The 24,291-nt window shown below is 44.4% G+C and overlaps 1 protein-coding gene across 1 annotated transcript in view; it reads right to left on the bottom strand.

Moving 5' to 3' along the window:
* LOC137545106 (cell surface glycoprotein CD200 receptor 1-like) overlaps positions 1–24,291 on the bottom strand; it is a 69,489-nt gene that overhangs the window by 15,712 nt on the left and 29,486 nt on the right. The window contains exons 2-4 of the mRNA XM_068266218.1: positions 19,812–20,111; positions 8,601–8,861; positions 2,479–2,576 (exon numbers count right to left, since the gene is read on the bottom strand). Of these exons, the coding sequence (XP_068122319.1) occupies positions 2,479–2,576; positions 8,601–8,861; positions 19,812–20,111 (659 nt within the window). The remainder of the gene's footprint in view (positions 1–2,478; positions 2,577–8,600; positions 8,862–19,811; positions 20,112–24,291) is intronic.

Raw genomic sequence — 24,291 nt, forward strand, 5'->3', positions numbered from 1 at the left:
TGCATGAATTAACATTAAAAAGAACATAAAATTTGCATCAGATCAGAATTATTTGCCTAGCACAGGAAGCGGAGCTCTTTCTCAGTGGGCTCCACAATCTCTGGCTAATACCAGCGGGCATGTTCCTCTAATCTACAGGTTAAAGGGGCTTATGGAAAATTCTGGCTTTATACCCTTTTGTTATGTTAAAGTGGACCTAAACTCAGAACTTCCCCTCTGCTCTAAAAGATACACAGCATAATAACCTTTAAGCAAAAAACATTTCTTTGTTACAGCTGATACAAATCCTGCAATAAATCTGCACTGTTTCTACTTCCTGATTCATGGAAGCAGACATATTGTTAACAGCCTGTACTTTCACATACCTCTCAACTTTTTGAGATGAGAAAAAGGGACACTTAAGCCACACCCCTAATCACGCCCCTGACACACCCCTAGTCACACATACCATAAGAAAAATATGTTGTTTTAAAAATCAAACCACACTGGCCCTTTTTATCCTGGTTCAATTTTCCTTCATATTAACATTTTCAAATGTAAAGGATGGGAATAAAGTTTAGAGTCAATCAAACACATTTTTAATAGAGAAATATATATATTTACATAGAAAGAGGGACAAAGTCCTGAAATCGGGACAAATGAGGAGGAAAGAGGGACAGAGGGACAGGGCTCCCAAAGAGGGACTGTCCCTCCAAAAGACGGACAGTTGGGAGCTATGATTTCAAATTAGCTTATCTGCCTTACCTGCTGTTACAGTCATGTGACACAGGGGAGGATCAAATTACAAATAATGATTAGACACAAATAAAGGGGGGGGGGGGGGGGTGATTGACAGGCTACACTCTCTAAATACATACAAGGGTGTAATGAATAGCGGAGATGCCGCCGCGCGGGCAAGCGGCAGGGCGGCTGTCTCCGCGTTCAAGCCGGCGGCTGTTTCTGCGCAGCAACATGTCTCTGGTTCGCCTGGTCCTTCTAGTGCACACAGATGGAGAGCTACGCGTGCGCGCCAGGCGACAGGACCTTTATGCCAGCAGAAGGGGAATCAGCTGATCAGGCCGATCAGCTGATTCCAGCTGGACTCTGGATTGGCTGAGTGGCTGGGGGCGGCGCTGCGGAGCGCTGTAAGTATATATAGGACTTGCTTGTCAGTTGCAAGTTGTCTGCCGTTGCGAATACTCACGTGTGAGCACTCAGACCTCAGTCAGATCTTACAGTGTGTTAGAACCAGTTGGAACTGGGAATTCACACTTAGTCAGATTCCGCTTTAGGCGCTATTGTGTTATTGTACTGTTATACTTCAGACTAGTTCCCAGGTGTTGAGACCAAGGACCTCACACCTAAGACTAGGAGATTACTGTGTTACTACTGTTATACTTCAGACTAGTTCCCAGGTGTTGAGACCAAGGACCTCACACCTAAGACTAGGAGATTACTGTGTTACTACTGTTATACTTCAGACTAGTTCCCAGGTGTTGAGACCAAGGACCTCACACCTCAGACTAGGAGATTACTGTGTTACTACTGTTATACTTCAGACTAGTTCCCAGGTGTTGAGACCAAGGACCTCACACCTCAGACTAGGATTGTGCTATATTGATACCTGTTATGATCCCTGGCTTTGCTGACCTCTCTCCTGCTTACTGATTCGGTACCTTGCCTATCTGTCTACCCGTTGCCAACCTTGCCTGTACCCGGATACCGTATTAGTCTTCTGTCTCTGTACTTTATCTGCTCGTGTGTTGCCGACCTGGCTTGTATGACCCTTCTGGCTATCACCCGTCCCTTGGGTGAGCAGCCTCACTGTACTCCTTGTGACACCAACTCTATAGGTATCCATTAGCTGTAAAGGCTGCCTGCTCCACAGGAAGTCCTCCTTACAGTCCAGTCAGGGGACTTTACCTATAGGAGTCCACTGGCTGCAGTACAGTCTGATTCCCAGCCCATCAGGGAATCCTTGGCTGCAGTACAGTCTGATTCCCGATCCATCAGGGAATCCCTGGCTGCAGTACAATCTCCATCTCCTCCTCTTAAGGAGGTTAGTGTCTACACAGTCAGAGGCCACCTGCACCTCAGGTGTCCACTGGCTGCAGCGCAGTCCAATTCCCTGCTCTTCAGGGAATCCTTGGCTGCAGTAGTGTCTGTATCTCCCGCTCCTCGGGAGATAACCTTTCTTACTGTTGCACCAAACACTCACACTACATTAGGTGTCCTGTGTCAAGCTATACTTGTATTATTGGTGATTCTGCAGATCACCATATCATCAGGTATAACATCTGTATTATTGGTGATACTGCAGATCATCAATAATCAGATACACTCTGTGTGCTGACACCAATCGTTACACAGGGAGCATTTCTCTATGTTTTCCTTCTGTCCTGTTCAAGAGTTCATGTCCGCTTTAAATAAACAATACCCTGACTTTTCTATTAGGCTGGCATTCCTCAGTAATTGCGAGTTAGGCTTCTCCTATTTTACCTTGTACTTGCAGTAGGTCAAGAGTCCTATCACGGTGCAGATGAAGATAATGAGGCTCATAATTCTCCAGAAATCAGTGGATGAGCTATAATTTCTTCCTAGAGGGAAAGGAAACTACACATTTAAATTTAATTTACAAGGCAATTATTTGTAAACACGTTTCTCACATATAACAGGCTTATAAATGGCTGCTACTGGGTATTTAAAGGGCCACTTTCACAAATTTAGGGTTAATTTATTAAAGGTTTAATTAAAAAAAAGGAAAAAAAAGCATGGGTACGCCATTTTCAGAGTCACAGTCATGGTGCCCATACATTGATTTTGACAGTCGATCGACCTTTCCATCTGATAATTTTATACTGAATTGGAGGAGAATCAATGATGCAACATGGTCACCTGAACAATCGTTCTGATCAATTTCCAGACAAATTTGGTTGAATGGATAGATCGGACACGCTGGAAAATCTTGGGAGGGGGGGGGGTAGTTATGGTGGCCCGGCAGTGGCATTGGGATGATTTCCAATAGATGTAATGCTGAAATCTATTGGAAATCTGTCTACAGTGTGTGGGCAGGCAAAAGATCCCAGCACATTGTTTTATTGACTTTTGATAGCTGTGCAACAGGTCTTTGATTGCAGAAGAGAGGAATACAGGGGCCTGAGAGGAATGCCAGTGTTTCTTTCTTACTGCTCAGAGAGATAATAAAATAATTTAGACGCTAACACAACTCACACACAAAGCACTTAAGCCAACTGAGCAACATTATAAAAAAAAAATGTCCAAACACATGACGCAAAAAACCAAACCGCCAAATGATGCATCTGTAACCACATAAATGGAAACAACATCTCTCAGCATGCATCACGCATCCCCAGAAAGCATTGCGCAGCCGGGGACATTCAGAGAGCCAGAGGGAACCTGCGGCTGTGCGCAGGGCCGTTTCTAGGGTAAATTGCACTCAGGACGAGGGATACACTCTCAAGTGTCCTGTAATACAGCTGCTGCTTACCCCTATTCCTTTTTACTTGGACTGGATGCCCATGATGCAATTTTAAATAAATCACCAGTTTTACTTACAAAAACAAAAATACTGACTTGCTGTCCTTCTTATTAGAATTTTACCGAAAGGACATTAAATTCAACATAGTGGCCTTTCAATAAAAACTTTGTGTTAATCACTGTACATTGCATTGAAATGTCCACATAATGCCCCTAGCCAGCAGTATCCATATTTTTACCAGGTAGCTATGTATTTAGGCCCCTCCTACCCTGCTCCTTTCTATATTTTCTGTCATAACCCCCAACCATCCCGTTGTGGCCAGGACAGTCCCACTGTGGAGGCTCTGTCCCGCTGTCCCGGGGCACTGCATAAATGTCCTGCAGTCAGAGCTGATCACGGACACCGCAGCATGCAGGGGAGAGAATCTGGTCTGGTGCTTCCCCTTAGCCAGTGCTGATGCTGCTGTGGCATTCCAATTAAAGGAGAGATGCACAGAAGCAGCTGACAGCTGAGGGAGGAGGCAAGAAAGACACATCAGCAAAGATCCAGTCCACACACAGACACTCACGTAGTATGCTGCTGCTGCTACTACTGTACTGCTGCATCTGAGAGCCAGTCAGGAGTGGGAGGAGAGTAGACAAGACCTGCATGTCATATAAGAGAAAGATGAGGACAGAAGATAAACCTCACTCAGCAGTGGGAAAAAGGAGACTTTGCCAGGAGGAGAGAAGGGAGCCTCAGCTGGACGGAGGTGGAGAGGAGATGAGCGGATCCAAAGCCATGAAGCAAACAAGAGATCAGTGGAGGGGCTGGATAGTAAGGCTTTTACGGGGACACCTAAACTAAGGCTTACCATATTTTTCAGACTATAAGATGCCCCTGACCATAAGACGCACCTAGGTTTAAAGGACAAAAACCAGGAGGAAAAAATATATACTAAACCTGGTGCATCCATAGTGAAGGGGCATCTTGTGGATTATGCCCCCTTTGTACCCCATGCCCCCTTGTGCCTTTTGTGTCTCCCTGTGTCCTCCTCTGTCCCTGTTGTGTCCCCCATGTGTCCTCCTTGTGTCCTCCTCTATACCCCTTTGTGTCTCCCTGTGTCCTCTGTTTTCCCACCTATGTCCTCCTCTGCATGGGCACAGTACAGGGAGTCCTCGACACTGCGGCGGGTAGGAGGTTGGTATTGTCAGGCGTTCACAAGTCGGGAACTCCCTGCATTTGGACTATAAGACACAGTGACCTTTTTTCCCCTTTTGGGGGAGAAAAAGTGAGTCTTATAGTCCATAAAATATAGTAATTAGGTTACTGAGGGCACATTATACAAAAGCTAAATCCTGATTAAGTTTTTAAGAATATCTGTTGCATACAAATGTGTTATGGGGGAGACCAAGCCTGTATTACTGAACACCACAGGTAGTTCCCAGGGGTCCAGTGCGGCGTATATGGAAAAGAAAATTCTGGTAATTTGGGCGCCAGATCCAGTGGTACTATTGCCGCCACAAGTAAATTTGGGGCATTGAGAGGCATTCCAATCCCTCTAGCCGTGCTAAGGGGTACTCACCTCAATAGATGGGAGCCTTTGGATAATCCACAGGTTCTCCTCATCTTCTTCCACTGGGCTGTTCCAGCACTGCTGAGGGCTCTTTCACATCTAGAAAGTGTGCAGGAGCCGTTCTCCTGCACGCATTATATGCCCTGCGGCGTGTCATCGGGATGTAGCGGTGCGACGTAATCAGCGGCGGTAGTAATTAATTCAACCCGATGGGAAAACACCGATTCCCGACGATTAAAAGCTCCCGGGTGTGTCGAACCACAACGCATTGAAACACAGCGTCAGGTGTGAAAGGTAATATAAAAGTCTATGGACTTTCATTTTACCTTGGTTAATGCAAAGTTTCGACTTTGCGTTACACTGCAGAAAATGGGCTCTGGTGTGAAAGAGCCCTAAAGCACAAGGGCTCAGTAGCATGGACCCAATCGGCTTTTTCCGCCAAAGCCTGAGCGGATACGTTCTACTGTATATGCGTTAGCCAACGGCGTCTTTTCAATAGCAGGCACCAGGGGCGTTGCTAGGATCCTAAGAGATCTGAGGCACTTTTGGGCACTCCACACGGAAAATGGGTGTGGCCACGTACCAGAATGTGGGAGTGGTCATGGATGGAGCCACATTTACATGAACTTAACAGCAGTTTAAGTAGGCCTGCACAGCAAAAAGTTGGATGAAGCCCCCCTCACCATTAATTTTTAAAAAAAGTGCAGCATATCACATAAATAGGCAGTGTCACTTAAACATAACTAGGCAGAGATACCTGGCTTCTGCGCTGGCTCGTCTGGCTTTCTGCTGGGTGTGCTGTCCTGCTGCCAGGTTATCTGCCAGTTCCCCCATAGCATCCCCTGACCTTCTAGTGGACCCCCATCCCATGCTCCCACGGGCCTCCCATTGAGGCACCACAACTCCCAGCATGCTCCAATAGAAGACTCACAGCTCCCTGCATGCCACTATAAAGACATCACAACACTCAGCATGGCACCACAGCACCCAGCATGCCCCTATAGAGGCACCACTGCACACAGCATGACCCCATAGAGGCACCATAGCACCCAGCATAACTCTGATTGATGCACCATAGCTCTCAGCATGCCCGCCATTGAGGCACCACAGCTGACTCTGCCTGGAGGACATCCGGGGCACCCCAGAATAGATCCGGGGCACGTGCCACTGATCTTTGTGGCTAGCAACGCCACTGGCATGCACTCGTGGGGGCTTGGCCAAACCCCAAGTGGGTCCATGCTACTGTGCAGGCATAGTGCACCCGCGCGCACACAAGCTTCGGGAGTCTCAGGGCTGGAACCGCCTGACAGAGGAAGATGTGGTAAGTATAGAAAGTTTTTGTTTGCAAACCTCACAGGTTTGCTTTAAATGCAGCATGCCATCCGATTTTTTTTTCCCACATGCAAATGCGGGTGGCTGCCTATTGATTTCAACAGGCTGCATTTCCCCATCTAAATCTGCTTGCAGGAAAACACTGCAAATTGAAAATGGCCCTAACTTTGGCCTTGATGTTTAGAGATCCCTAGAGATGCCATAGTCAATCTATCATCATTAACAGCATGCATTTTGATCTTGAATAGAGATAGCCCAAACTGTTCGCCGGCGAACTTCATCTTTTTCTCATTCGTGTCGGCAGGCGAACATATGGCATATTCAACCAGCACCCTATACATCGTCAAGGAGCCAACATTTGGAGCCTGGACCACACCACCCCTCCCTCCCCCGATAAAAACGCCAGCGCGGCAGCCATTTTACAGTCTGCGTTTGGCTGCTGTGCTAGGAAGATTAGAGAGATCTGTGCTGCTGAGAAATATTGTGTTAGTTAGCTTGCTGTGCTCTGTGTTTGCAGTGCAGTTTCTTGCTGCTACAGTACTACCAATTCACCATCTACATAACCCAAATAGCCCTTGTAAGGGCTGTGCTTGTTCTTGTGATATTGCTGTTCAATGTGTCCACACAGTACACTTTAGCTGTTGGAGACAGGTGTGCAGTCAGTGCTGCTCGTGCTACAGTAGTTCACCCAATAGCCTTCTAAGGGCTGCTTTTCCTTTTCTTGCTATTTTTATATTGCTGTTCTTTGTTTCCAGTGCACACGTTAGCTGTTGGAGCCATGTCTGCTGGTCCAAGTAGTGCACGGACTAGATAACCTAAAAATCCTTCAACACCACTACTGTCATCTAGTATCCACTACTACCCCCTGTATAGGGCCTCACTGGCAGGGCTATTTTTGAAGTGATTGTTGCACACAGTATAAACCTGTCACCTGACCTGCGGGAAGTGACATTCAGTTTCATAAAAAAAAAAAAGGTGTTTTAGGATCAAGGAGATCAGGTGATCAATAAGGGCCCATTTCCACTATAGCGTTGCAGAATCGGCCAAAATCACCGCTGACAAAATCACATGCGGGTGCGAAATCATATACGTTTTTTGCCGCGATTTCGCATGCGATTTCGCATAGGTTAGGGTATATGCAAATTTAACCATGTCACTGCCTTTGTAAACTAACATTGCTTCCTATGCGAAATTGCATGCGAAATCGCGGCAAAAAACGCATGCCAAAAACGCATGCGATTTCCCTATTAAATGCATTGCCTGCGATTCGCCTGCATTCGGCCTCTTGCACACTGCAAGCGATTCCGATTCAGATTCCGCTTTTTAATCTGTTTTTACTTCCGATTCAGATTCAGATTTGCAGTTTGCTCCTTGCACAAAAACTGATTAAAAAGCGGAATCTGAATCGGAATCGCTTGCAGTGTGCAAGAAGCCTTCCACATGCAAGCGAATTCTGAGGGCTCTGCCGTGCAGAAAAATACTGCACAGAAAAATGCTCAGAAATCCTGACAAATTGAAACAGTCCCATCCACTTGTATTGTCTATGTGAAGCTGCATGCAGGAAACACATGCAGATTCACTCTAGCGGAAACGGGCCCTAAAGCTTACTAGGCCAACACTGGGCCCATACTGCAAAGTCAGTGTTTTTTTGGTCACTTGTACTACCTCAGCCCGACTGGAAAACTGTGATCACCTGCACTCCCGTGAATGTGCGCACCAGCACAGCGACCACTACCCACCACTACACAAAGATTGCTGCCGGGAGGGCTAACATTTATGTCATGGAGGTGTCAACTAGCAAAAACAATGATTCGCTCACCTGTGATTATCACTAATGCTCTTTGCTGTGCAGTAAACGCGACATTTTGTCTGTCAGTGTGAAGCGGGCCTGACCCTCTTACACTACCTGATCGATGTGTACACATGCCAGACGTTTTAAAGCACTTTATTCCACAAATGTAGGAAGGTAATGTGATTTCTGCCCTTTACCGGTTGAAACATGACTCTGCATGAACTCTGTAATTTTTGGTGGGACTTTTGCCATGGATTCCCCTCCAACATGCCACAGCCCAGGTGTTAGGCCCCTTGAAACAACTTTTCCATCACTTTCGTGGTCCCTTTAGGCTTTTTAGAAATTTGCCTGCCCATTAAAGTCTATGGAGGTTCGCGCTGCTCGCGACATCACTCATCTTGAATAGAGAAGGTTAAATCATGATAATTATTACGTATACTTACTGGATGCTGTTATGTTAACTGATTGGATCCAGGGAGTGACAAATGTAGGATGAGACACAGAACATGTCACTGAGGTCACATTGTCTCCATGTAATCCATATGTGCTGATCACTGTCCAGCTCTGATCTGACTCTGCAGCCTGTGTAGTGTGTGTGTTATATGAATGGGGCATCCAGGAGATCTCTGCAGCCGGGTATCCACCAATGGCTCTGCACTCTGGAGATCCAGCACTGTTCAGTTCCAGAGACACTGAGGGCTGAGCTGTGGGAGAATATGTAGATTTTTTTTACTAAAGTTTTCATTACCTTTATGCAAATAGCTAAAAGTAAAAAATTTAAAAAACAAAAAAATAAAAAAATAAAGATTTCCCAGCATGCAACAAAGAATGCCTGTTGCACAATTTCCTAAATCCCACCTAACAATGATTTCAGTCTCTTTCCAAATCCAAGTGACAATACTGGTTGAAAATAAAAATGTACCAAAAAAAGACTTTACTCTAAGATATTCGCATAGCTCCCAACTGGCTATTTTCTAGCACAGGGGTCAGGAACCTTTTTGGCTGAGAGAGCCATAAACGCCACATATTTTAAAATGTAATTCTGTGAGAGCCATACAATATGTTTCAAACTGGGACAGTAGGGCTCACGTCCCTGTTGCCATGGTGATGTGTATACAGTTTATCCGCCAGGCAGCAGAAGTGTCAGACACGTCTTCAGCTTCTCTTGAGTTTCAGCAACATCAGCAATTTCCCTAAGATTTAGACAGGAGAAATACAGACTAACAGCTTGTACAATTAGCTAGCTGACTTGGGGGTTGATTCACTTTTTAGGACGAGATCCCCACACTTTGATTGGCCCAATAGGCTGCCTGTCACTTGACCGGCAGCCTATTGGCCAAATTGCAGGGATCTTGTCCTGCAAAGTCACTGGACCTGACAGGGCCCAGAGTGGGACAATTGGAGCAGATGTTCATTTTGTGGTAGTGTGAGTAAGTAAGTAGTGCATGCTACAGCAGTAAAATGCCTACTTTGAAAATTGTATGTGCGCTGCCACACTAAGCTGTGCTGCTTGAGCAGTGTAGCTTATTGAATCAACCCCTACTGAGCCAGTGAGCCAGATGTAGCCATCAAAAGAGCCACATATGGCTCCTGAGCCATAGGTTCCCTACCCCTGTTCTAGAGGAAGAGGCCCTGTTTTGAAGCCAAATCCCTCTGTCCCTCTTTCTCCCTCATTTGTCCCTCTTTCAAAACTGATGTACAAATCTGTGTAAAGTTATTTTTTTTTTCTATAAAAAAATGTTTTAAATTGACACAAAACTTTATTCTCATTCTTTAAATGAATATATTTCTTACTTTCAAAATTTATTATAAAATAATATATTATAATTTGAAAGGACCAGTGTGGTTTGTATGATTAAACTGCATCTTTTACTTATGAATTATTTGTGATATGCATGACTAGGGGTGTGGCATGGGTGTGGTCAGAGGTGTGGCAGGGGCGTGTCTTAACGTGTCCCTCTTTCTCATCTCAAAAAGTTGGGAGGCATGGACTCATGTTCATTGAAAAGTGTCACAGCCGTATACTAGTGCCCTACAAGACTTTTTATAATTTAATGTTAAAAAATGTTTGTCTTTCCATTCATATTTGTATTTGACCCCCAGTATATATATATATATATATATATATATATATATATATATATATATATATCTCACACACATCACATTGGTTGACGAAAATGAACTTTTAACTCCATTTCCCTGCATGTGCCCAATTAAATGACTAGGGGCTTGATTCACAAAGCGGTGCTAACTGTTAGCACGCCTGTGAAAACCCCCTTAGCACGTCTAAACAAGCTTTTCGCGCATAAAACTTTACGCGCGCAAAACTTTAATGCGCGTAAAACTTTATGCGCGTACTGCACAGAGCGCAGGGCGCTCCGCGCGAAGTGCCCATTAAAGCCTATGGGACTTAGCGCGTGTAAAACTTTGCGCGCACAAAGTTAGCGCGCGATCTGATTGAGAAATCCGGTGTTAACCTACTTAGCACCCTGGTTAGCGCGTCTAAAGACTTTAGACGTGCTAAGTAGGTTAGCACCGCTTTGTGAATCAAGCCCCATGTGTAATTTAAATGCCTTTTGTACCATAAGAACAACAATTGTCTCAGTTGATCTGATAGTTGAATCGTGAAAAGAAGCCAGTTGTTCATTGTTGTGGTTTGACATTGTTTTCAAACATGACTGTCGGCCGATGCAGCGAAATCTGTCCTTTGTCAGATGCTTCCAATGACTTTTGTATAGTGTGTGTACAAGGATGTACTCTGATCAGATTTGTTATTTTAGACCACAGTGTGTAAAACTTTCAACATGATCACCATGCATGATACAACACATTGCAAGCACACAAACAGAAGATTTAATTAAATCTACTTTGTAAATCTTCTTTGTGATTTTTTATTTTTTCAAGGATCACATACGTACGCTCTAAAGAGAGACCTCCATATTGCTTGATGGCATGCTGCCTTTAAGCCCAATCTACACGATACGATTCTTTATACGATTCGATTACGATTCTATTTACCATCCGATTAAATCCGACATGTCCGATCAGGATTCGATTCAATTCAATTCGATTTGCCATTGCAAAACAATGGCAAATCGAATTGAATCAAATCAAATCCTGATCGGACATGTCAGATTTAATCAGATCGTAAATAGAATCGTAATCGTATAAAGAATCGTATCGTGCAGATTGGGTTTTAGACAGCCCATAAAGACATGGGCCCACATGCAATTGCATTTTTCGCCTGAGTTTTCTCCTAGGAAACAATTTTCATTGTGTTTTCTAAATAACTTTTAAGCATTTTATAATTGAAAAAGTACATAAAAGAAGGTGAAAAATACTTTTAAATTATTCTGAGTTTTTTCTTGCTTCTTAATGGTTTAAAAAGCATTTTATTGTCAAGGTGTGAAAATATCACCTAGGAGAAAAATAAGGAGAAAAAAGGTGAATTGCGCATGGGCCAAAAAACCCTTTTTCAATTCACTTTTTGCCCTACGTTTTCTACTAGGTGATACTTCCACACCTTGTCAAGAAAATACATTTTAAACCACCAGCATATAAAACACAATATTATACCTATAAATATGTTAAAACTTAGCTTTTACTAAACAAATATTAAAAGGCACATAAAGGCAATTGTCGACCTTCAATGGCAAAGTAACTTATTAAAGCAGTTTAGACTAGCCTGGGAAAGGAAATTTGTAGTTTCCAGACCAAAGATAAGAGGCTGTATCAGCTTATATTCACCTTATGTCTACCCTCTATCCCAGATTAAATATTTACTATTCCTAACACATCACCCCACCACAACCCAACATGTTTCATGGGGGCTTTGTCAGGGGATATCAAAATGGAAAGGTGCAAACAGTGCTATACAATACAGTGAAAATACAGTGAACAAAAATAACAAAAACTGCATCTAAAGGTGGCCACTAACAGTCCAATTTCTAGCGAAAAATCGTTCGAGCGATCAGAAATTCTGATTGGATTGGTTGTAAATAATCTCCATTGGTGGACACAATTGACTATGAACGAGTGAAAAAAAAGTCGTCCGAATGAATTTTCGTCGAACCAAAATTTGGATTTTCTTGTTGGTTGTGATAGATAGGAAGCAAAGATTGGTTCGTTAATGGTGTAGTTAACATTGTATTCCAATATTTCACTTACGATCAGAATTTCTGATCGCTCGAACGATTTTTCGCTAGAAATTGGACCGTTAGTGGCCAGCTTTAGCCTCACGGCTATCTTCGCAGGCCTGCAAAGATAGCAGTGAGGCTATGATGCAGTTTTTATTTTTCTGATATTTGCACTGCATTGTATAGCACTGCTTGCACTTTAATTTCCCCTGATGAAGCCTCCATTTTTAAGAGGGTGAAACATGTTTGGTTGTGGTAGGGTGATATGTTAGGAATAGTAAATAGAGGGCTAGACCTAAATAAATAAACAAACACAGAACATTTACATCACGCTTTTCTCCTGGCGGACTCAAAGCACCAGAGCTGCAGCCACTAGGACAGTAGGGTGACTTGCCCAATGTCTCCTACTGAATAGGTGCTGGCTTACTGAACAGGAAAACCCGAGATTCATACCCTGGTCTCCTGTGTCAGAGGCAGAGCCAGTACACCTTCCAGCCACTACCTAAGGTTAATATAAGCTGATACACAAACCTTTCTTTGGTCTGGAAACTACAAATTCCCTTTCCCAGACTAGTCTAAACTGTTTTAATAAGTTACTAGCTGATTGCCCGGCGTTGCCCGGGTATGTATTTGGCTGGTGTTGGCTCTGCCCACTTTTTCTAACCCCAACACACAATTACTCAATCACCAAGTTTGTGAGCTTTGCCATCTTTGGTATCAATAATTTGCATTGAAATGAAAAAATCTGATTGGCTGTTTGTGGTTCCAACCCCTTTTCTGAATTTTAACCCCAGTCACCCAATGACCAACTGTACCAGGTTTGAGGCCTGTGCCATTAACAGTGCAAGAATGGTAGCAATTAAATATTCCCCTTGAAAAGCAACAGGTGAAGTTTGATTCACTTTTGTAGGCTTCACCCACTTTTCTGAATATTAATCCCAGTCACCCAGTGACCAACTGTGCAAAGTTTAAGAACACTGCCATTAACAGTGTAAGATTGGCTGCAGTTTAAATTTTCCCAGTAAAATTTGTATTTGTCTCCACCCACTGATGACCCGGCGTTATCCGTGTATGTATTTGACTGGTGTTGGTTCCGCCCACTTTTTCTAACCCTAACACACAATTACTCAATGACCAAGTTTGTGAGTTTTGGGGTCCTTGGCATCAAATATTTGTATTTTCCCATGAAATGAAACAAATATGATTGACTGTTTGTGGCTCCACCCCCTTTTCTGAATTTGAACCCCAGTGACCCAATGATCAACTGTACCAGGTTTGAGGCTTGTGCCATTAACAGTGCAAAAATGGCAGCTATTTTAATATGCCCCTTGAAAATCAACAGGTGAATTTTGATTGGCTTTTTTAGGCTCCACCCACTTTTCTAAATATTAATCCCAGTCACCCAGTAACCAGCTGTGCAAAGTTTGAGAACCCTGCCATTAACAGTGAAGAAGGGCTGCAGTTTACAATTCCCTGCCCCCTCCCCCCCCCAAAAAAAAAATCTATTTTTGACTCCACCCACTTTGTGTAACCTTGACACACAGTCACTCAATGACCAAATTTGTGAGCTTTCGAGTTCCTGGCATCAAAATTGTGCTAATGAAAGCAGTTTATCCAGTTAAGAAATCTGGCTGTTTGTGGCTCCGCCCCTTTAGAGAATTTGAACCCCAGTCACTTAACGACTGACTGTAGCAGGTTTGAGGCCTCTGTCATTAACCGTGTAAGAATGGCAGCAGTTTCAATATTCCCCTTGAAAATCAATAAGGGAATTTTGATTGGCTCTTGTAGGCTCCACCTACTTTTCCGAATATTAATCCCAGCCACCCAGTGACCAACTGTGTCAAGTTTGAGATCCCTGCCATTAACAGTGTAAGAATGACTGCAGTTTATATTTTCCCATGTAAAAAGTTAGTTGTTTTTGGCTCCGCTCACTATTCCTAACCTTGACATACAGTCACTCAATGACCAAGTTTAAGAGCTTTGGGGTCTTTGGCATCAATAAGTTGCATTTTACCAAAGAAATTAAAAAAATCTGATTGGCTTTTTTTGGCCCACCCCCTTTTCAGAATTTAAACCCTAGTCTCCCACTGACTGACTGTACCAGATTTAAGGCCTCTGCCATTAAGAGTGTAAGAATGGCAGCAATGTAAATTTTCCCCTTGAAAAACAACAGGTGAATTTTGATTGGCTGTTGAAGGCTCCACCTACTTTCCTGAATATCAATCCTAGTCATCCAGTGACCAACTGTATAGTTTGAAAACCCTGCCATTAACAGAATGGCTGAAATCAATCTAACAAATCTGATTGACTATTTGTGGCTCCACCCCTTTGGTGAATTTTAACCCCAGTCACCCAATGACTGACTGTATCAGGGTTGAGGCCTCTGCTATTAACATTGTAAGAATGGTAGCAATGTACATATTCCCCTTGAAAATCAATAGGTGAATTTTGATTGGCTGTTGTAGGCTCCACCCACTTTCTGAATATGTATCCCAGTCACCCAGTGGCCAACTGTGTCAAGTTTGGGAACCCTGCCATTAACAGTGTAAGAATGGCTGCTGTTTATATTTTCCATGTAAAAAATGTAGTTGTTGGCGCTGCCCACTTTTTCTAACCTTGACATACAGTCACTCAATTACCAAGTTTATGAGCTTTGGGGTCCTTGGCATCAATAATTTCTGTATTTCCATTGAAATTACACAAATGTGGTTGGCTTTTTGTGGCTCCACCCCTTTCTGATTTTGAACCCCAGTCACCCAGTGACCAACTGTACCAGGTATGAGACCTCTGCCATTAACAGTGTAATGGCAGCAATTTAAATATTCTCCTTGAAAATCAATTGGTGAATTTTGATTCTATTGGCTATTGTAGGCTCCACCCACTTTCTGAATATGTATCCCAGTCACCCAGTGACCAACTGTGTCAAGTTTGAGAACCCTGCCATTAACATTGTAAGAATGGTAGCAATGTACATATTCCCCTTGAAAATCAACAGGTGAATTTTGATTGGCTGTTGTAGGCTCCACCCACTTTCCTGAATCTTACTCTTATTCACCCAGTGACCAAGTGTGGCAAGTTTGAGAACCCTGCGATTAACAGTGTAAGAATGGCTGCAGTTTACATTTTCCCATTTAAAATGAATGGCTGAATTTTGATTGGCTGTTTTATTGGCTGTTTTATGCTCCGCCCGCTTTTCCTGGATTTGTAACCTTGGTCACCAAGTGACCAACTGTGCCAAGTGTGGGGACTCTGGCTTGATTACTGTGAGAATGGCAGACTTTTACATTTTTTCCATTGACATGAATGGGTGAAATCTGATTGGCTGCTTTTAGCTCCGCCCATGTGTGCAGGGGGGACACGAGACCCCCAGAACATATCATCCCAGGTAGTAAGGGATCTGTGTACCAAGTTTCATTCAAATCGGTCAAGGCGTTTTCGAGTGATCGCGGCACATACACACATACACACACACACACATACATCCGATTTTATATATATAGATTGCAAAAACTTTTGATCACATTATTTTCATTGGAGTTCCTCTTTAATGGCCGACTGTAGCAGGTTTGAGGCCTCTGCCATTAACAGTGTAAGAATGGCAGAAATTTCAATATTCCCCTTGAAAATCAATTGGTGAATTTTGATTCTATTGGCTATTGTAGGCTCCACTTACATTTCTGAATATTAATCCCAGTCACCCAGTGACCAACTGTGCAACGTTTGAGAACCCTGCCATTACCAGTGTAAGAATGACTGCAGTTTATATTTTCCCATGTAAAAAGTTAATTGTTTTTTCCTCTGCCCACTGTTTCTAATCTTGACATACAGTCACTCAATGACCAAGTTTATGAGCTTTGGGGTCCTTGGCATCAATAAGTTACATTTTGCCACTGAAATTAAACAAATCTGAATTTAAATCAGAAAACAAAACTAAAATTTAAATCAGAATTTAAACCCCAGTCTCCCAGTGACTGACTGTATCAGGTTTGAGGCCTCTGCCATTAACAGTGTAAAAATGGTAGCAATGTAAATATTCCCCTTGAAAAATCAATAGGTGAATTTTGATTGGCTGTTGTAGGCTCCACCCACATTCTAAATATTAATCCCAGTCTTCCAGTGACCAAGTTTGGGAACCCTGCCATTAACAGTGTAAGAATGGTTGCAGTTTATATTTTGCCATGTAAAAAATGTTGTTGTTGGCACCGCCCACTTTTTCTAACCTTGACATACAGTCACTCAGTTACCAAGTTTATGAGGTTTGGGGTCCTTGGTATCAATAATTTGTATATTTCCATTAAAATTAAACAAATCTGATTGGCTGTTTATGGCTCCACCCCCTTTCTGAATTTGAACCCCAGTTATCCAGTGACCAACTATGTCAAGTTTGAGAACCCTGCTAATAACAGAATGGCTGAAATCATTCTAACAAATCTGTTTGGCTGTTTGTGGCTCCACCCCCTTTAGTGAATTTAGATCCCAGTCAATGACTGACTGTATCAGGTTTGAGGCTTCTGCCATTAAAAGTGTAAGAATGGTAGCATTGTAAATATTCCCCTTAAAAATCAACAGGTGAATTTTGATTGGCTGTTGTAGGCTCCACCTATTTTCCTGAATATTAACCCAGTCACCCAGTGGCTAACTGTGCAAAGTTTGAGAACCCTGCCATTAACGGTGTAAGAATGGCTGCAGTTTATATTTGACTTGTGAAATTTGTATTTAGCTCCGCCCACTTTTTGTAACCTTGACACAGTCACTCAGTGACCAAGTTTGTGAGCTTTCAGGCTCCTGGAATCAAACATGTGTGAATGGAGTCAGTTTATCCAGCAAGGAAATCTGATTGGCTGTTTGTGTTAACCTGCTGGGCGTTTCAATTCCCGCGGCTGCATGGCCGCGGGAGGGTTTTTTTCGCCCGATTTTTTTTCCTTTCATGTAGCTAGCCTAGCGCGATTGGCCAGGCTGTGCACGGGGTGTGCGGGGGGGCCCTCTTTCGCGTCGGGTAGCGGCGGATCGGCGCCGAGCGGCAGTGATCGGGGCAAACACGCAGCTAGCAAAGTGCTAGCGGCATGTTTGAAATTTTTTTTTAATCAAAATCGGCCCAGCGGGGCCTGAGCGGTGCCCTCTAGCGTCTCTGGACGAGCATAGCTCGTCCAGAACGCTAGGATAGTTAATCTCACTGCCATTAACAGTCTAAAAATGGCTGCAGTTTACATTTTCGCACTAAAAATAGATGGCTGAAATTTGATTGGCTGTTTTATGCTCCACCCTATTTTCCTTGATTTGTAAACTCGGTCACCAAGTGACCAACTGTGCCAGGTGTGGGGACTCTGGCTTGATTACTGTGAGAATGGCAGCCTTTTCCATTTTTTCCATTGACATGAATGGGTGAAATCTGATTTGCTGTTTGTAGCTCCGCCCACGTGTGCAAGGGGGACACGAGATCCCCAGAACATATCATCCCAGGTGCGCATGTGCGAGATCTGAGAGACATTCTATATATCAAGTTTCGTTCAAATCGGTCAAGGTGTTTTCGAGTGATCGCTGCACATACATACACACATACTAAGGGCTAGTGCACACCAAAAACCTCTAGCAGATCTGCAAACGCTAGCGGTTTTAGTAGCAGATTTTCAGAGCGATTCCTAGGCATGAAGAGATTTTCTAAACATGCCTAGCGTTTTTTTGGAGCGTTCTTGTGTAGCAGATTTTATATTTTGTTACAGTTAAGCTGTAACTGAACAGCTTCTGTAACAAGAACGCTTGGAACTCACTCTGATCTAGCATTTTTCAGAGCGGTTTTCCACTCTCCTATACTTAACATTGAGGCAGAAATGCTTGAGAAATCTAAAAAATGCTGCAGGACCTGAGTTTACGTTTGGGGTTGAGGGCCTGTTCACACCTATAATCGCAAAACGCCAGCAATTACCGTCGGCGTTTTACGGGAGTGATTTTCCCGCGATTAACGCGGAAAAATCACTGGACACTGCAGCGTTTTTGGAGTGATTGCGATTAGCGTGCTTTGAACGCTAATCACAATCGCTAATCGCGAAACGCAAATCGCCGGCAAACCGCTGCATGCAGCGCGTTTACGGTTACCGCTAACCGCAAACGTGGCAGTGAGAACACTGCCATTTGCTACGATGTGTAGCGATTCCCACTCAGGTGTGCTCTGATGTGCACCAGCTCATTGAAATAAATTAGCCAAGCAGTCTTCTATCCCCAAGTGTTTTAAAAAACGCTCAGAACCGGTCTTGGTGTGCACCAGCCCATACATACATACACACATACATCCGATCTTATATACATATAGATTATATACTCACAAATGTGGGTTGCAGTTCCTGCAACCGCCGTATAAGCCTGCAGGGAATTTACCATCCCCACTCGGTCAAAAAGAAGGGATAATAAAAAATTGCACCCTGCAGAAAGAAAACACAGAGACAACAGGAGCCCAAATGGTGCAGCATGTCACAGTACCAGAAGTATGTAAAATATGCGGATGGATTATACTCACAAAGGTGGGTTGCAGAAGGGCAACCGACTACTAGAAGCAGGTGGAGATGTATAACCCCGACTCCACTCGGGTGACCAGATGGCGCTGGTGATGGTCGCACTCTTGCTGAAAAGCAAACCTCAAATGACCTAAACTGGTCAAAGAGGGTTGATCCCCCTCCAAAAAGGAGGGTAAAGGCACAGGATAAAGGGGAAAGAGACACCCACAGAAGATAAAATGCATTAAAGACAAATAAAATGAAAAAAGTGAGGTGGCTTACCTCAATGAAGACAAATTCACGTATTAATAGAATTTTATTGCACTGGCAACGTGTTTCGTGGGTGCATACCCACTTCCTCAGGCCAAATAGCAGTGCCTAATAGTGCTTGTAGTCACAAATAAGGTGCCTCTCAAAGAGGCACCTTATTTGTGGCTACAAGCACTGTTAGGCACTGCTATTTGGCCTGAGGAAGTGGGTGCCTGGCTCAGCATTGCTAGTGTATGCTGAGGGGGCGCGGCTAACGAGGAACTCAACGTAGTCATGTGGACGGTCACGTGGGGAAGCCCACATGACATAATCACAGCGCAGCACATGGAGCGAAAACGGCCCGCAGACAGGGCTGGAAACCTGCGCAGCCGCACCAGCAGCTAAGCGAACTGCGCAGGCGTTTGCTGTTTAAATTCTAATCCCATCAGATCAGGCGACCCCGGGGTTTAGATAAGAGAGCACCTGAAACTGAGGTGGTGCTGATTGTCTGCCCTGAAGTCTGATATTGCAATAAGGTAATTAACTTTTTTATGACATTCACCTCGTAAGTCCTTTAAGCGTTTCCCTATCCAGGCAGAACAGGATCTAACGATTTACAACAGTCCAGATAATCTTATCCAGCAATACAAGTAAAACAGTGTCAGTGCAAGATGTATGAACAACACAGGTTTTCTTGCCTGGAGCAGTCAGGAGGGGGTTGTGGAAAATGACTCGAAATACATCCATGACTAGTAAGTATTGTTAGTAAAGTTTTTACCTAATACTTCTAGTGTAAAATTATAAGTCGAATGTCCTGTCTCATTCAGAGCCTCACAGGTATAATGTCCTTCGTCAGAGATGGTGACGTTCACAATGCTGAGGTTAATCTGTTTAAATCCAACATCATGGTGAATCCGGTCGCTGCAGTTGTGGAATGTCTGGTTGCCAACTGAAAATGTCACAAAACACATCGGGCGATTGGGAAGACTGATCTTCCATGTGGACATGACAAAATGATTCCCTCTGTCATGCTCACAGATGAGAGAAGCGTTGTTCCCTGAATGAACTGTAGTGACACCTAAAAAGGAAACAGAAATTTGTCAGACTTACCTCCATATAGCATTCTCCAACTGTCTGCTATTGCTAATGGTTGCTCAGAGCAGCTCCCCATACACGTGGCAATATCAGCACATAAAGGAGACATAACATTCTTTTCAAGTCAGACACCTAAACTGGCCCCAGCCTGACTACAGACAGTACTGCCATATGGGGCCCGTAGACAGTTTGGGGTCTGAATAATGGCAGTGCCACATGGGCCCCAGCTGGTAATCGTTAATTTACCTGTGGCCCTAGGGCTGTAAACATGATGCGACAACAAAACATACAAACAACATCAAAGAAGCTGCAAGCCAGCACCAGAAGCTGCATGCGGTGTCCTGGAAAACACCATCCATCGGATTGAATTGCTATTGGACCCCAAATAACTAAACACCGGGAGATGAGCGCTCCCATTCTCCCCAGTTATGACGCGGTCCTAAGTCCACAGTCAGACTGCTTTGTGCATACCTCTGCTTCTATGCAGCCTATATATCTGGGACTCACAACACTCCCTGTGCTACTTTCATGTAAAATCAAGGCCAGATTTATACTTTTTCAGCACTTAGGCCAGGTGTATTGTAACTCCCCTTCCTTATGCAGCAGTGCCCCTCCCATTCCATGTGCAGCCCCCTCTTCCATGTGTAACATCCATGTACAGCAGCCTCTCCCATTCCATGTGCAGCCCCCTCTTCCATGTGTAACATCCATGTACAGCAGCCTCTCCCATTCCATGTGCAGCCCCCTCTTCCATGTGTAACATCCATGTACAGCAGCCTCTCCCATTCCATGTGCAGCCCTCTCTTCCATGTGTAACATCCATGTGCTGCAGCAGCTCTCTTTCATAAGCAGCTCCCTTGGACATTACCTTCCCTTATTCATGTGTTACTCCCAGGCCCGGATTTACATCACAGGAGCCTGTAGGCACAGATGTTCTGGCATCCTAGACTGCGCCCTTCATGAACCTACAACCGCCCCACAAGTGTGCTTTCTGGCCCAGCTGTAACTTCTCCCTTACTTCCCATGCCTGTCATAGGTAAGTTCCCCTTAGTATAAGGTGGACAGAGGTACCCTCGGTATTAGGTAACTAGACTGAAGCTCTTTGTCAGTGGAATGCAGAGATCCAGTTGAGTAACCTCTCATTTACACTCTGCTCTGGGGTCTGCATAGGTAAGGCAGGAAGGAGGCACTTGGGGAGGGAAGTGAGACGCCTTTCCATGTGCCTACAGTGCCTTATGGTAATTCTGGCCCTGGTTACTACCCATTTTCAGCCTCCACTTTCATATTTAGTTTTCAAATGAAGCAGGCACACCGTCAAGTACTGGGGGCTTGGTGAGGTGACCATGGAAAAGTCACATCCTATAGCAATCTTAAACGCAGTTCACCAGAACACCATTATGCAGTTTCAAATATTTTTACTGTTCAATTATTCCACAGTTAGTTCTGACAATTGTTTTGGGGGCCTCGCAGGGTCCCCCTTTCTCAAGGCATGTGGTACAATGCATACAGTTACACACAATATATAGAATTCTATTACACACAATATATAGCCTAAGCAAATTCCATAACCCCACCCCCAAGTGAGACACTCACTTGGGGGTGGAGTTATGATATTTGCTTATGCTATATATTGTGTGTACATAATTGATATGGACCACCAAAGCCTGACAAGAACAACGAGTGTCAGAGGTGCTAGAAAGGGATGGGGAACAGTTCAATGATTACAGCTATTCAAAGCATTTATAGAATTTATTATTACCAGGAAAGGACCAATAGAGAGCTAATATTGTGGTTAAGGGAGGGCCTCTCGGGGGGCCCTCTGTCTCAGGGGCCCCTCTGGCACAAGGGACCCAATGCAATCGCAATCTCTGCATCCTCTATTGCGGCGCCCCTGTTCACTGGTTTAGTGTGCGAATGGTAATGTTTTGGTTTCCTTGCATACATTTTGTATACAGTGAGTCCTTAAATAAACCTTCTTGCACTGCGATTTCAGCCTCAGTACTATCTGCGGTCACTTTGCGGTTACTTAGCCAGTATTGTAACAAAAGTTCTGTCCATTTCACTGCAGCTGTTCTGTGTGCTGAGAACCTGCTATCTATTAGAATGGATCTGCAGAAACTCAGGCTGCAGAGGCTGAAAGGATTTTTATACAGACTAACACCCCTGACAGCTGGAGAGACTGGCAACAGATACTCAGGCAATGGAAGCTTGCACTTGTTTCTTTAACTAAAAATGCCCTCCTACACCAGACGCAACGTATCTTTGAATTTGGTGACAAAAACAGTAAAGGTGACCATACACTGGTCGATGTGCCATTAGATCGACCAGCTGACAGATCCCTATCTGATCGAATCTGATCAGAGAGGGATCGTATGGCCACCTTTACTGCAAACAGATTGTGAATCGATTTCAGCCTGAAACCGATCACAATCTGTTTAGCTGCTCCTGCCGCCTGTCCTCCCCCCCCCCCCGTATACATTACCTGAGGCTGGCTCCCGGGCGTCTTCTCCGCGCTGCACCGCACCGCTGTTCTTGCTCCATCCCGGCGCTTCCTGTGTTACTCCGTGACCAGGAAGTTCAAATAGAGCGCCCTCTATTTCAACTTCCTGGTCACCGGAGTGACACAGGAAGTATAACTGGGACATGCGGAAATGCGGTGCAGCGAGGAGAAGAGGACCCCGGAGCCAGCTTCAGGTAATGTATACATGCGTCGCATCGGGCCCGAATCGTACGCCGCAAGCGACGCGCTCCTACCGCCGGGCGATCGAGGGTAATTTCCCGCACGGCGCGATCGACGGACCGATCCGATTTCGGGAGGAAATCGGATCGGCGGGTGCGTTTAGCGCAAGCGATTGACAGCAGATTCGATCCCAGGATCCCAGGATCAAATCTGCTGTCGAAACGGACGGGAATCGGGCCAGTGTATGGCCACCTTTAGCTTTTGGCCTGGCTGTCTAGAGACTTTGCTGCCCCTACAGCTATTCCGACCATATTAGACTGTAACAACCTCCCACAGGCTGACCCTGAACAGATTAATGCTGCCTTTAGAGCCTTTTATAAAACCCTCTACTCCTCTAAAGTTCGATATACCTCTAACGATCTTAATAATTATCTCACTGACATAGACATGCCAACCCTTTCTGCACAAGACACAGCAAATCTCGACAAGCTAATTTCCATCGAAGAAGTTCAGGAAGCCATAGGGGACCTTAAACCCAATAAAACCCCCGGCTCAGATGGTCTCCCCTCTGAATTCTACCAATGCTATTCTGGTATTCTGGCCCCTAAACGATGCTCACTATTTAATGATGTACTGGAAGGCAGTGGCGTACCTAGGGCATTTGACACCCGGTGCTGGGTATTAAAAGACACCCCCCCCCCCATAAAAAAAGACTAGCATGCTAGGTGTAGGCTCCCCCCCCCCAAAGTTGGCCTCAGCATAGGTAGCTAATAAAAAAATGGGGGTGGCTATAACCTGCGCTGTGGTGAAAAATGGGCATGGCCATGACCGGGTGAGGGCGGAGCTAACTGTAATTTAAAGTGAACCTGGGATGAGAGTGATATGAAGGCTGCCATATTTATTTCCTTTTAAACAATAGGCAGCCCTGCTGATCTATTTGGCTGCAGTTGTAAACTGAATTACACCAGAAACAAGCATGCAGCTAATCTTGTCAGTTCTGACAATATTGTCAGAAACCCCTGACCTGCTGCATGCTTGTTCAGGGTCTATGGTTGAAAGAGACAGAGGACCAGCACGGCAGCCAGGCAACTGGTATTGCTTAAAAGGAGATAAATATGGCAGCCTCAATATTATTCTCACCTCGGGTTCCCTTTAAAAGTGCAACGCAAAGACAGAGGGCCCAAGTTTTGGTGACCCTTTCCCCAGAAAATTCACATAATTGTGCAGGTTTTCTCGAGAGAATACACGTAATGTGAGCAGATTTTCCCCTAAAAACACGTGCAATTATGTTGGCAGATTTGCCCAGAAAATACGTGCAATCATGTCGGCAGATTTGCCCAGAAAATTCGTGCAATCATGTCAGCAGATTTGCCCAGAAAATACGTGCAATCATGTCAGCAGATTTGCCCAGAAAATACATGCAATCATGTCGGCAGATTTGCCCAGAAAAGTGAAGGGAAGCTGCATGTTAGGGCTAATTCAC

The sequence above is a fragment of the Hyperolius riggenbachi genome, chromosome 2, assembly GCF_040937935.1.
Source record: "Hyperolius riggenbachi isolate aHypRig1 chromosome 2, aHypRig1.pri, whole genome shotgun sequence".
NCBI lineage: Eukaryota > Metazoa > Chordata > Amphibia > Anura > Hyperoliidae > Hyperolius > Hyperolius riggenbachi.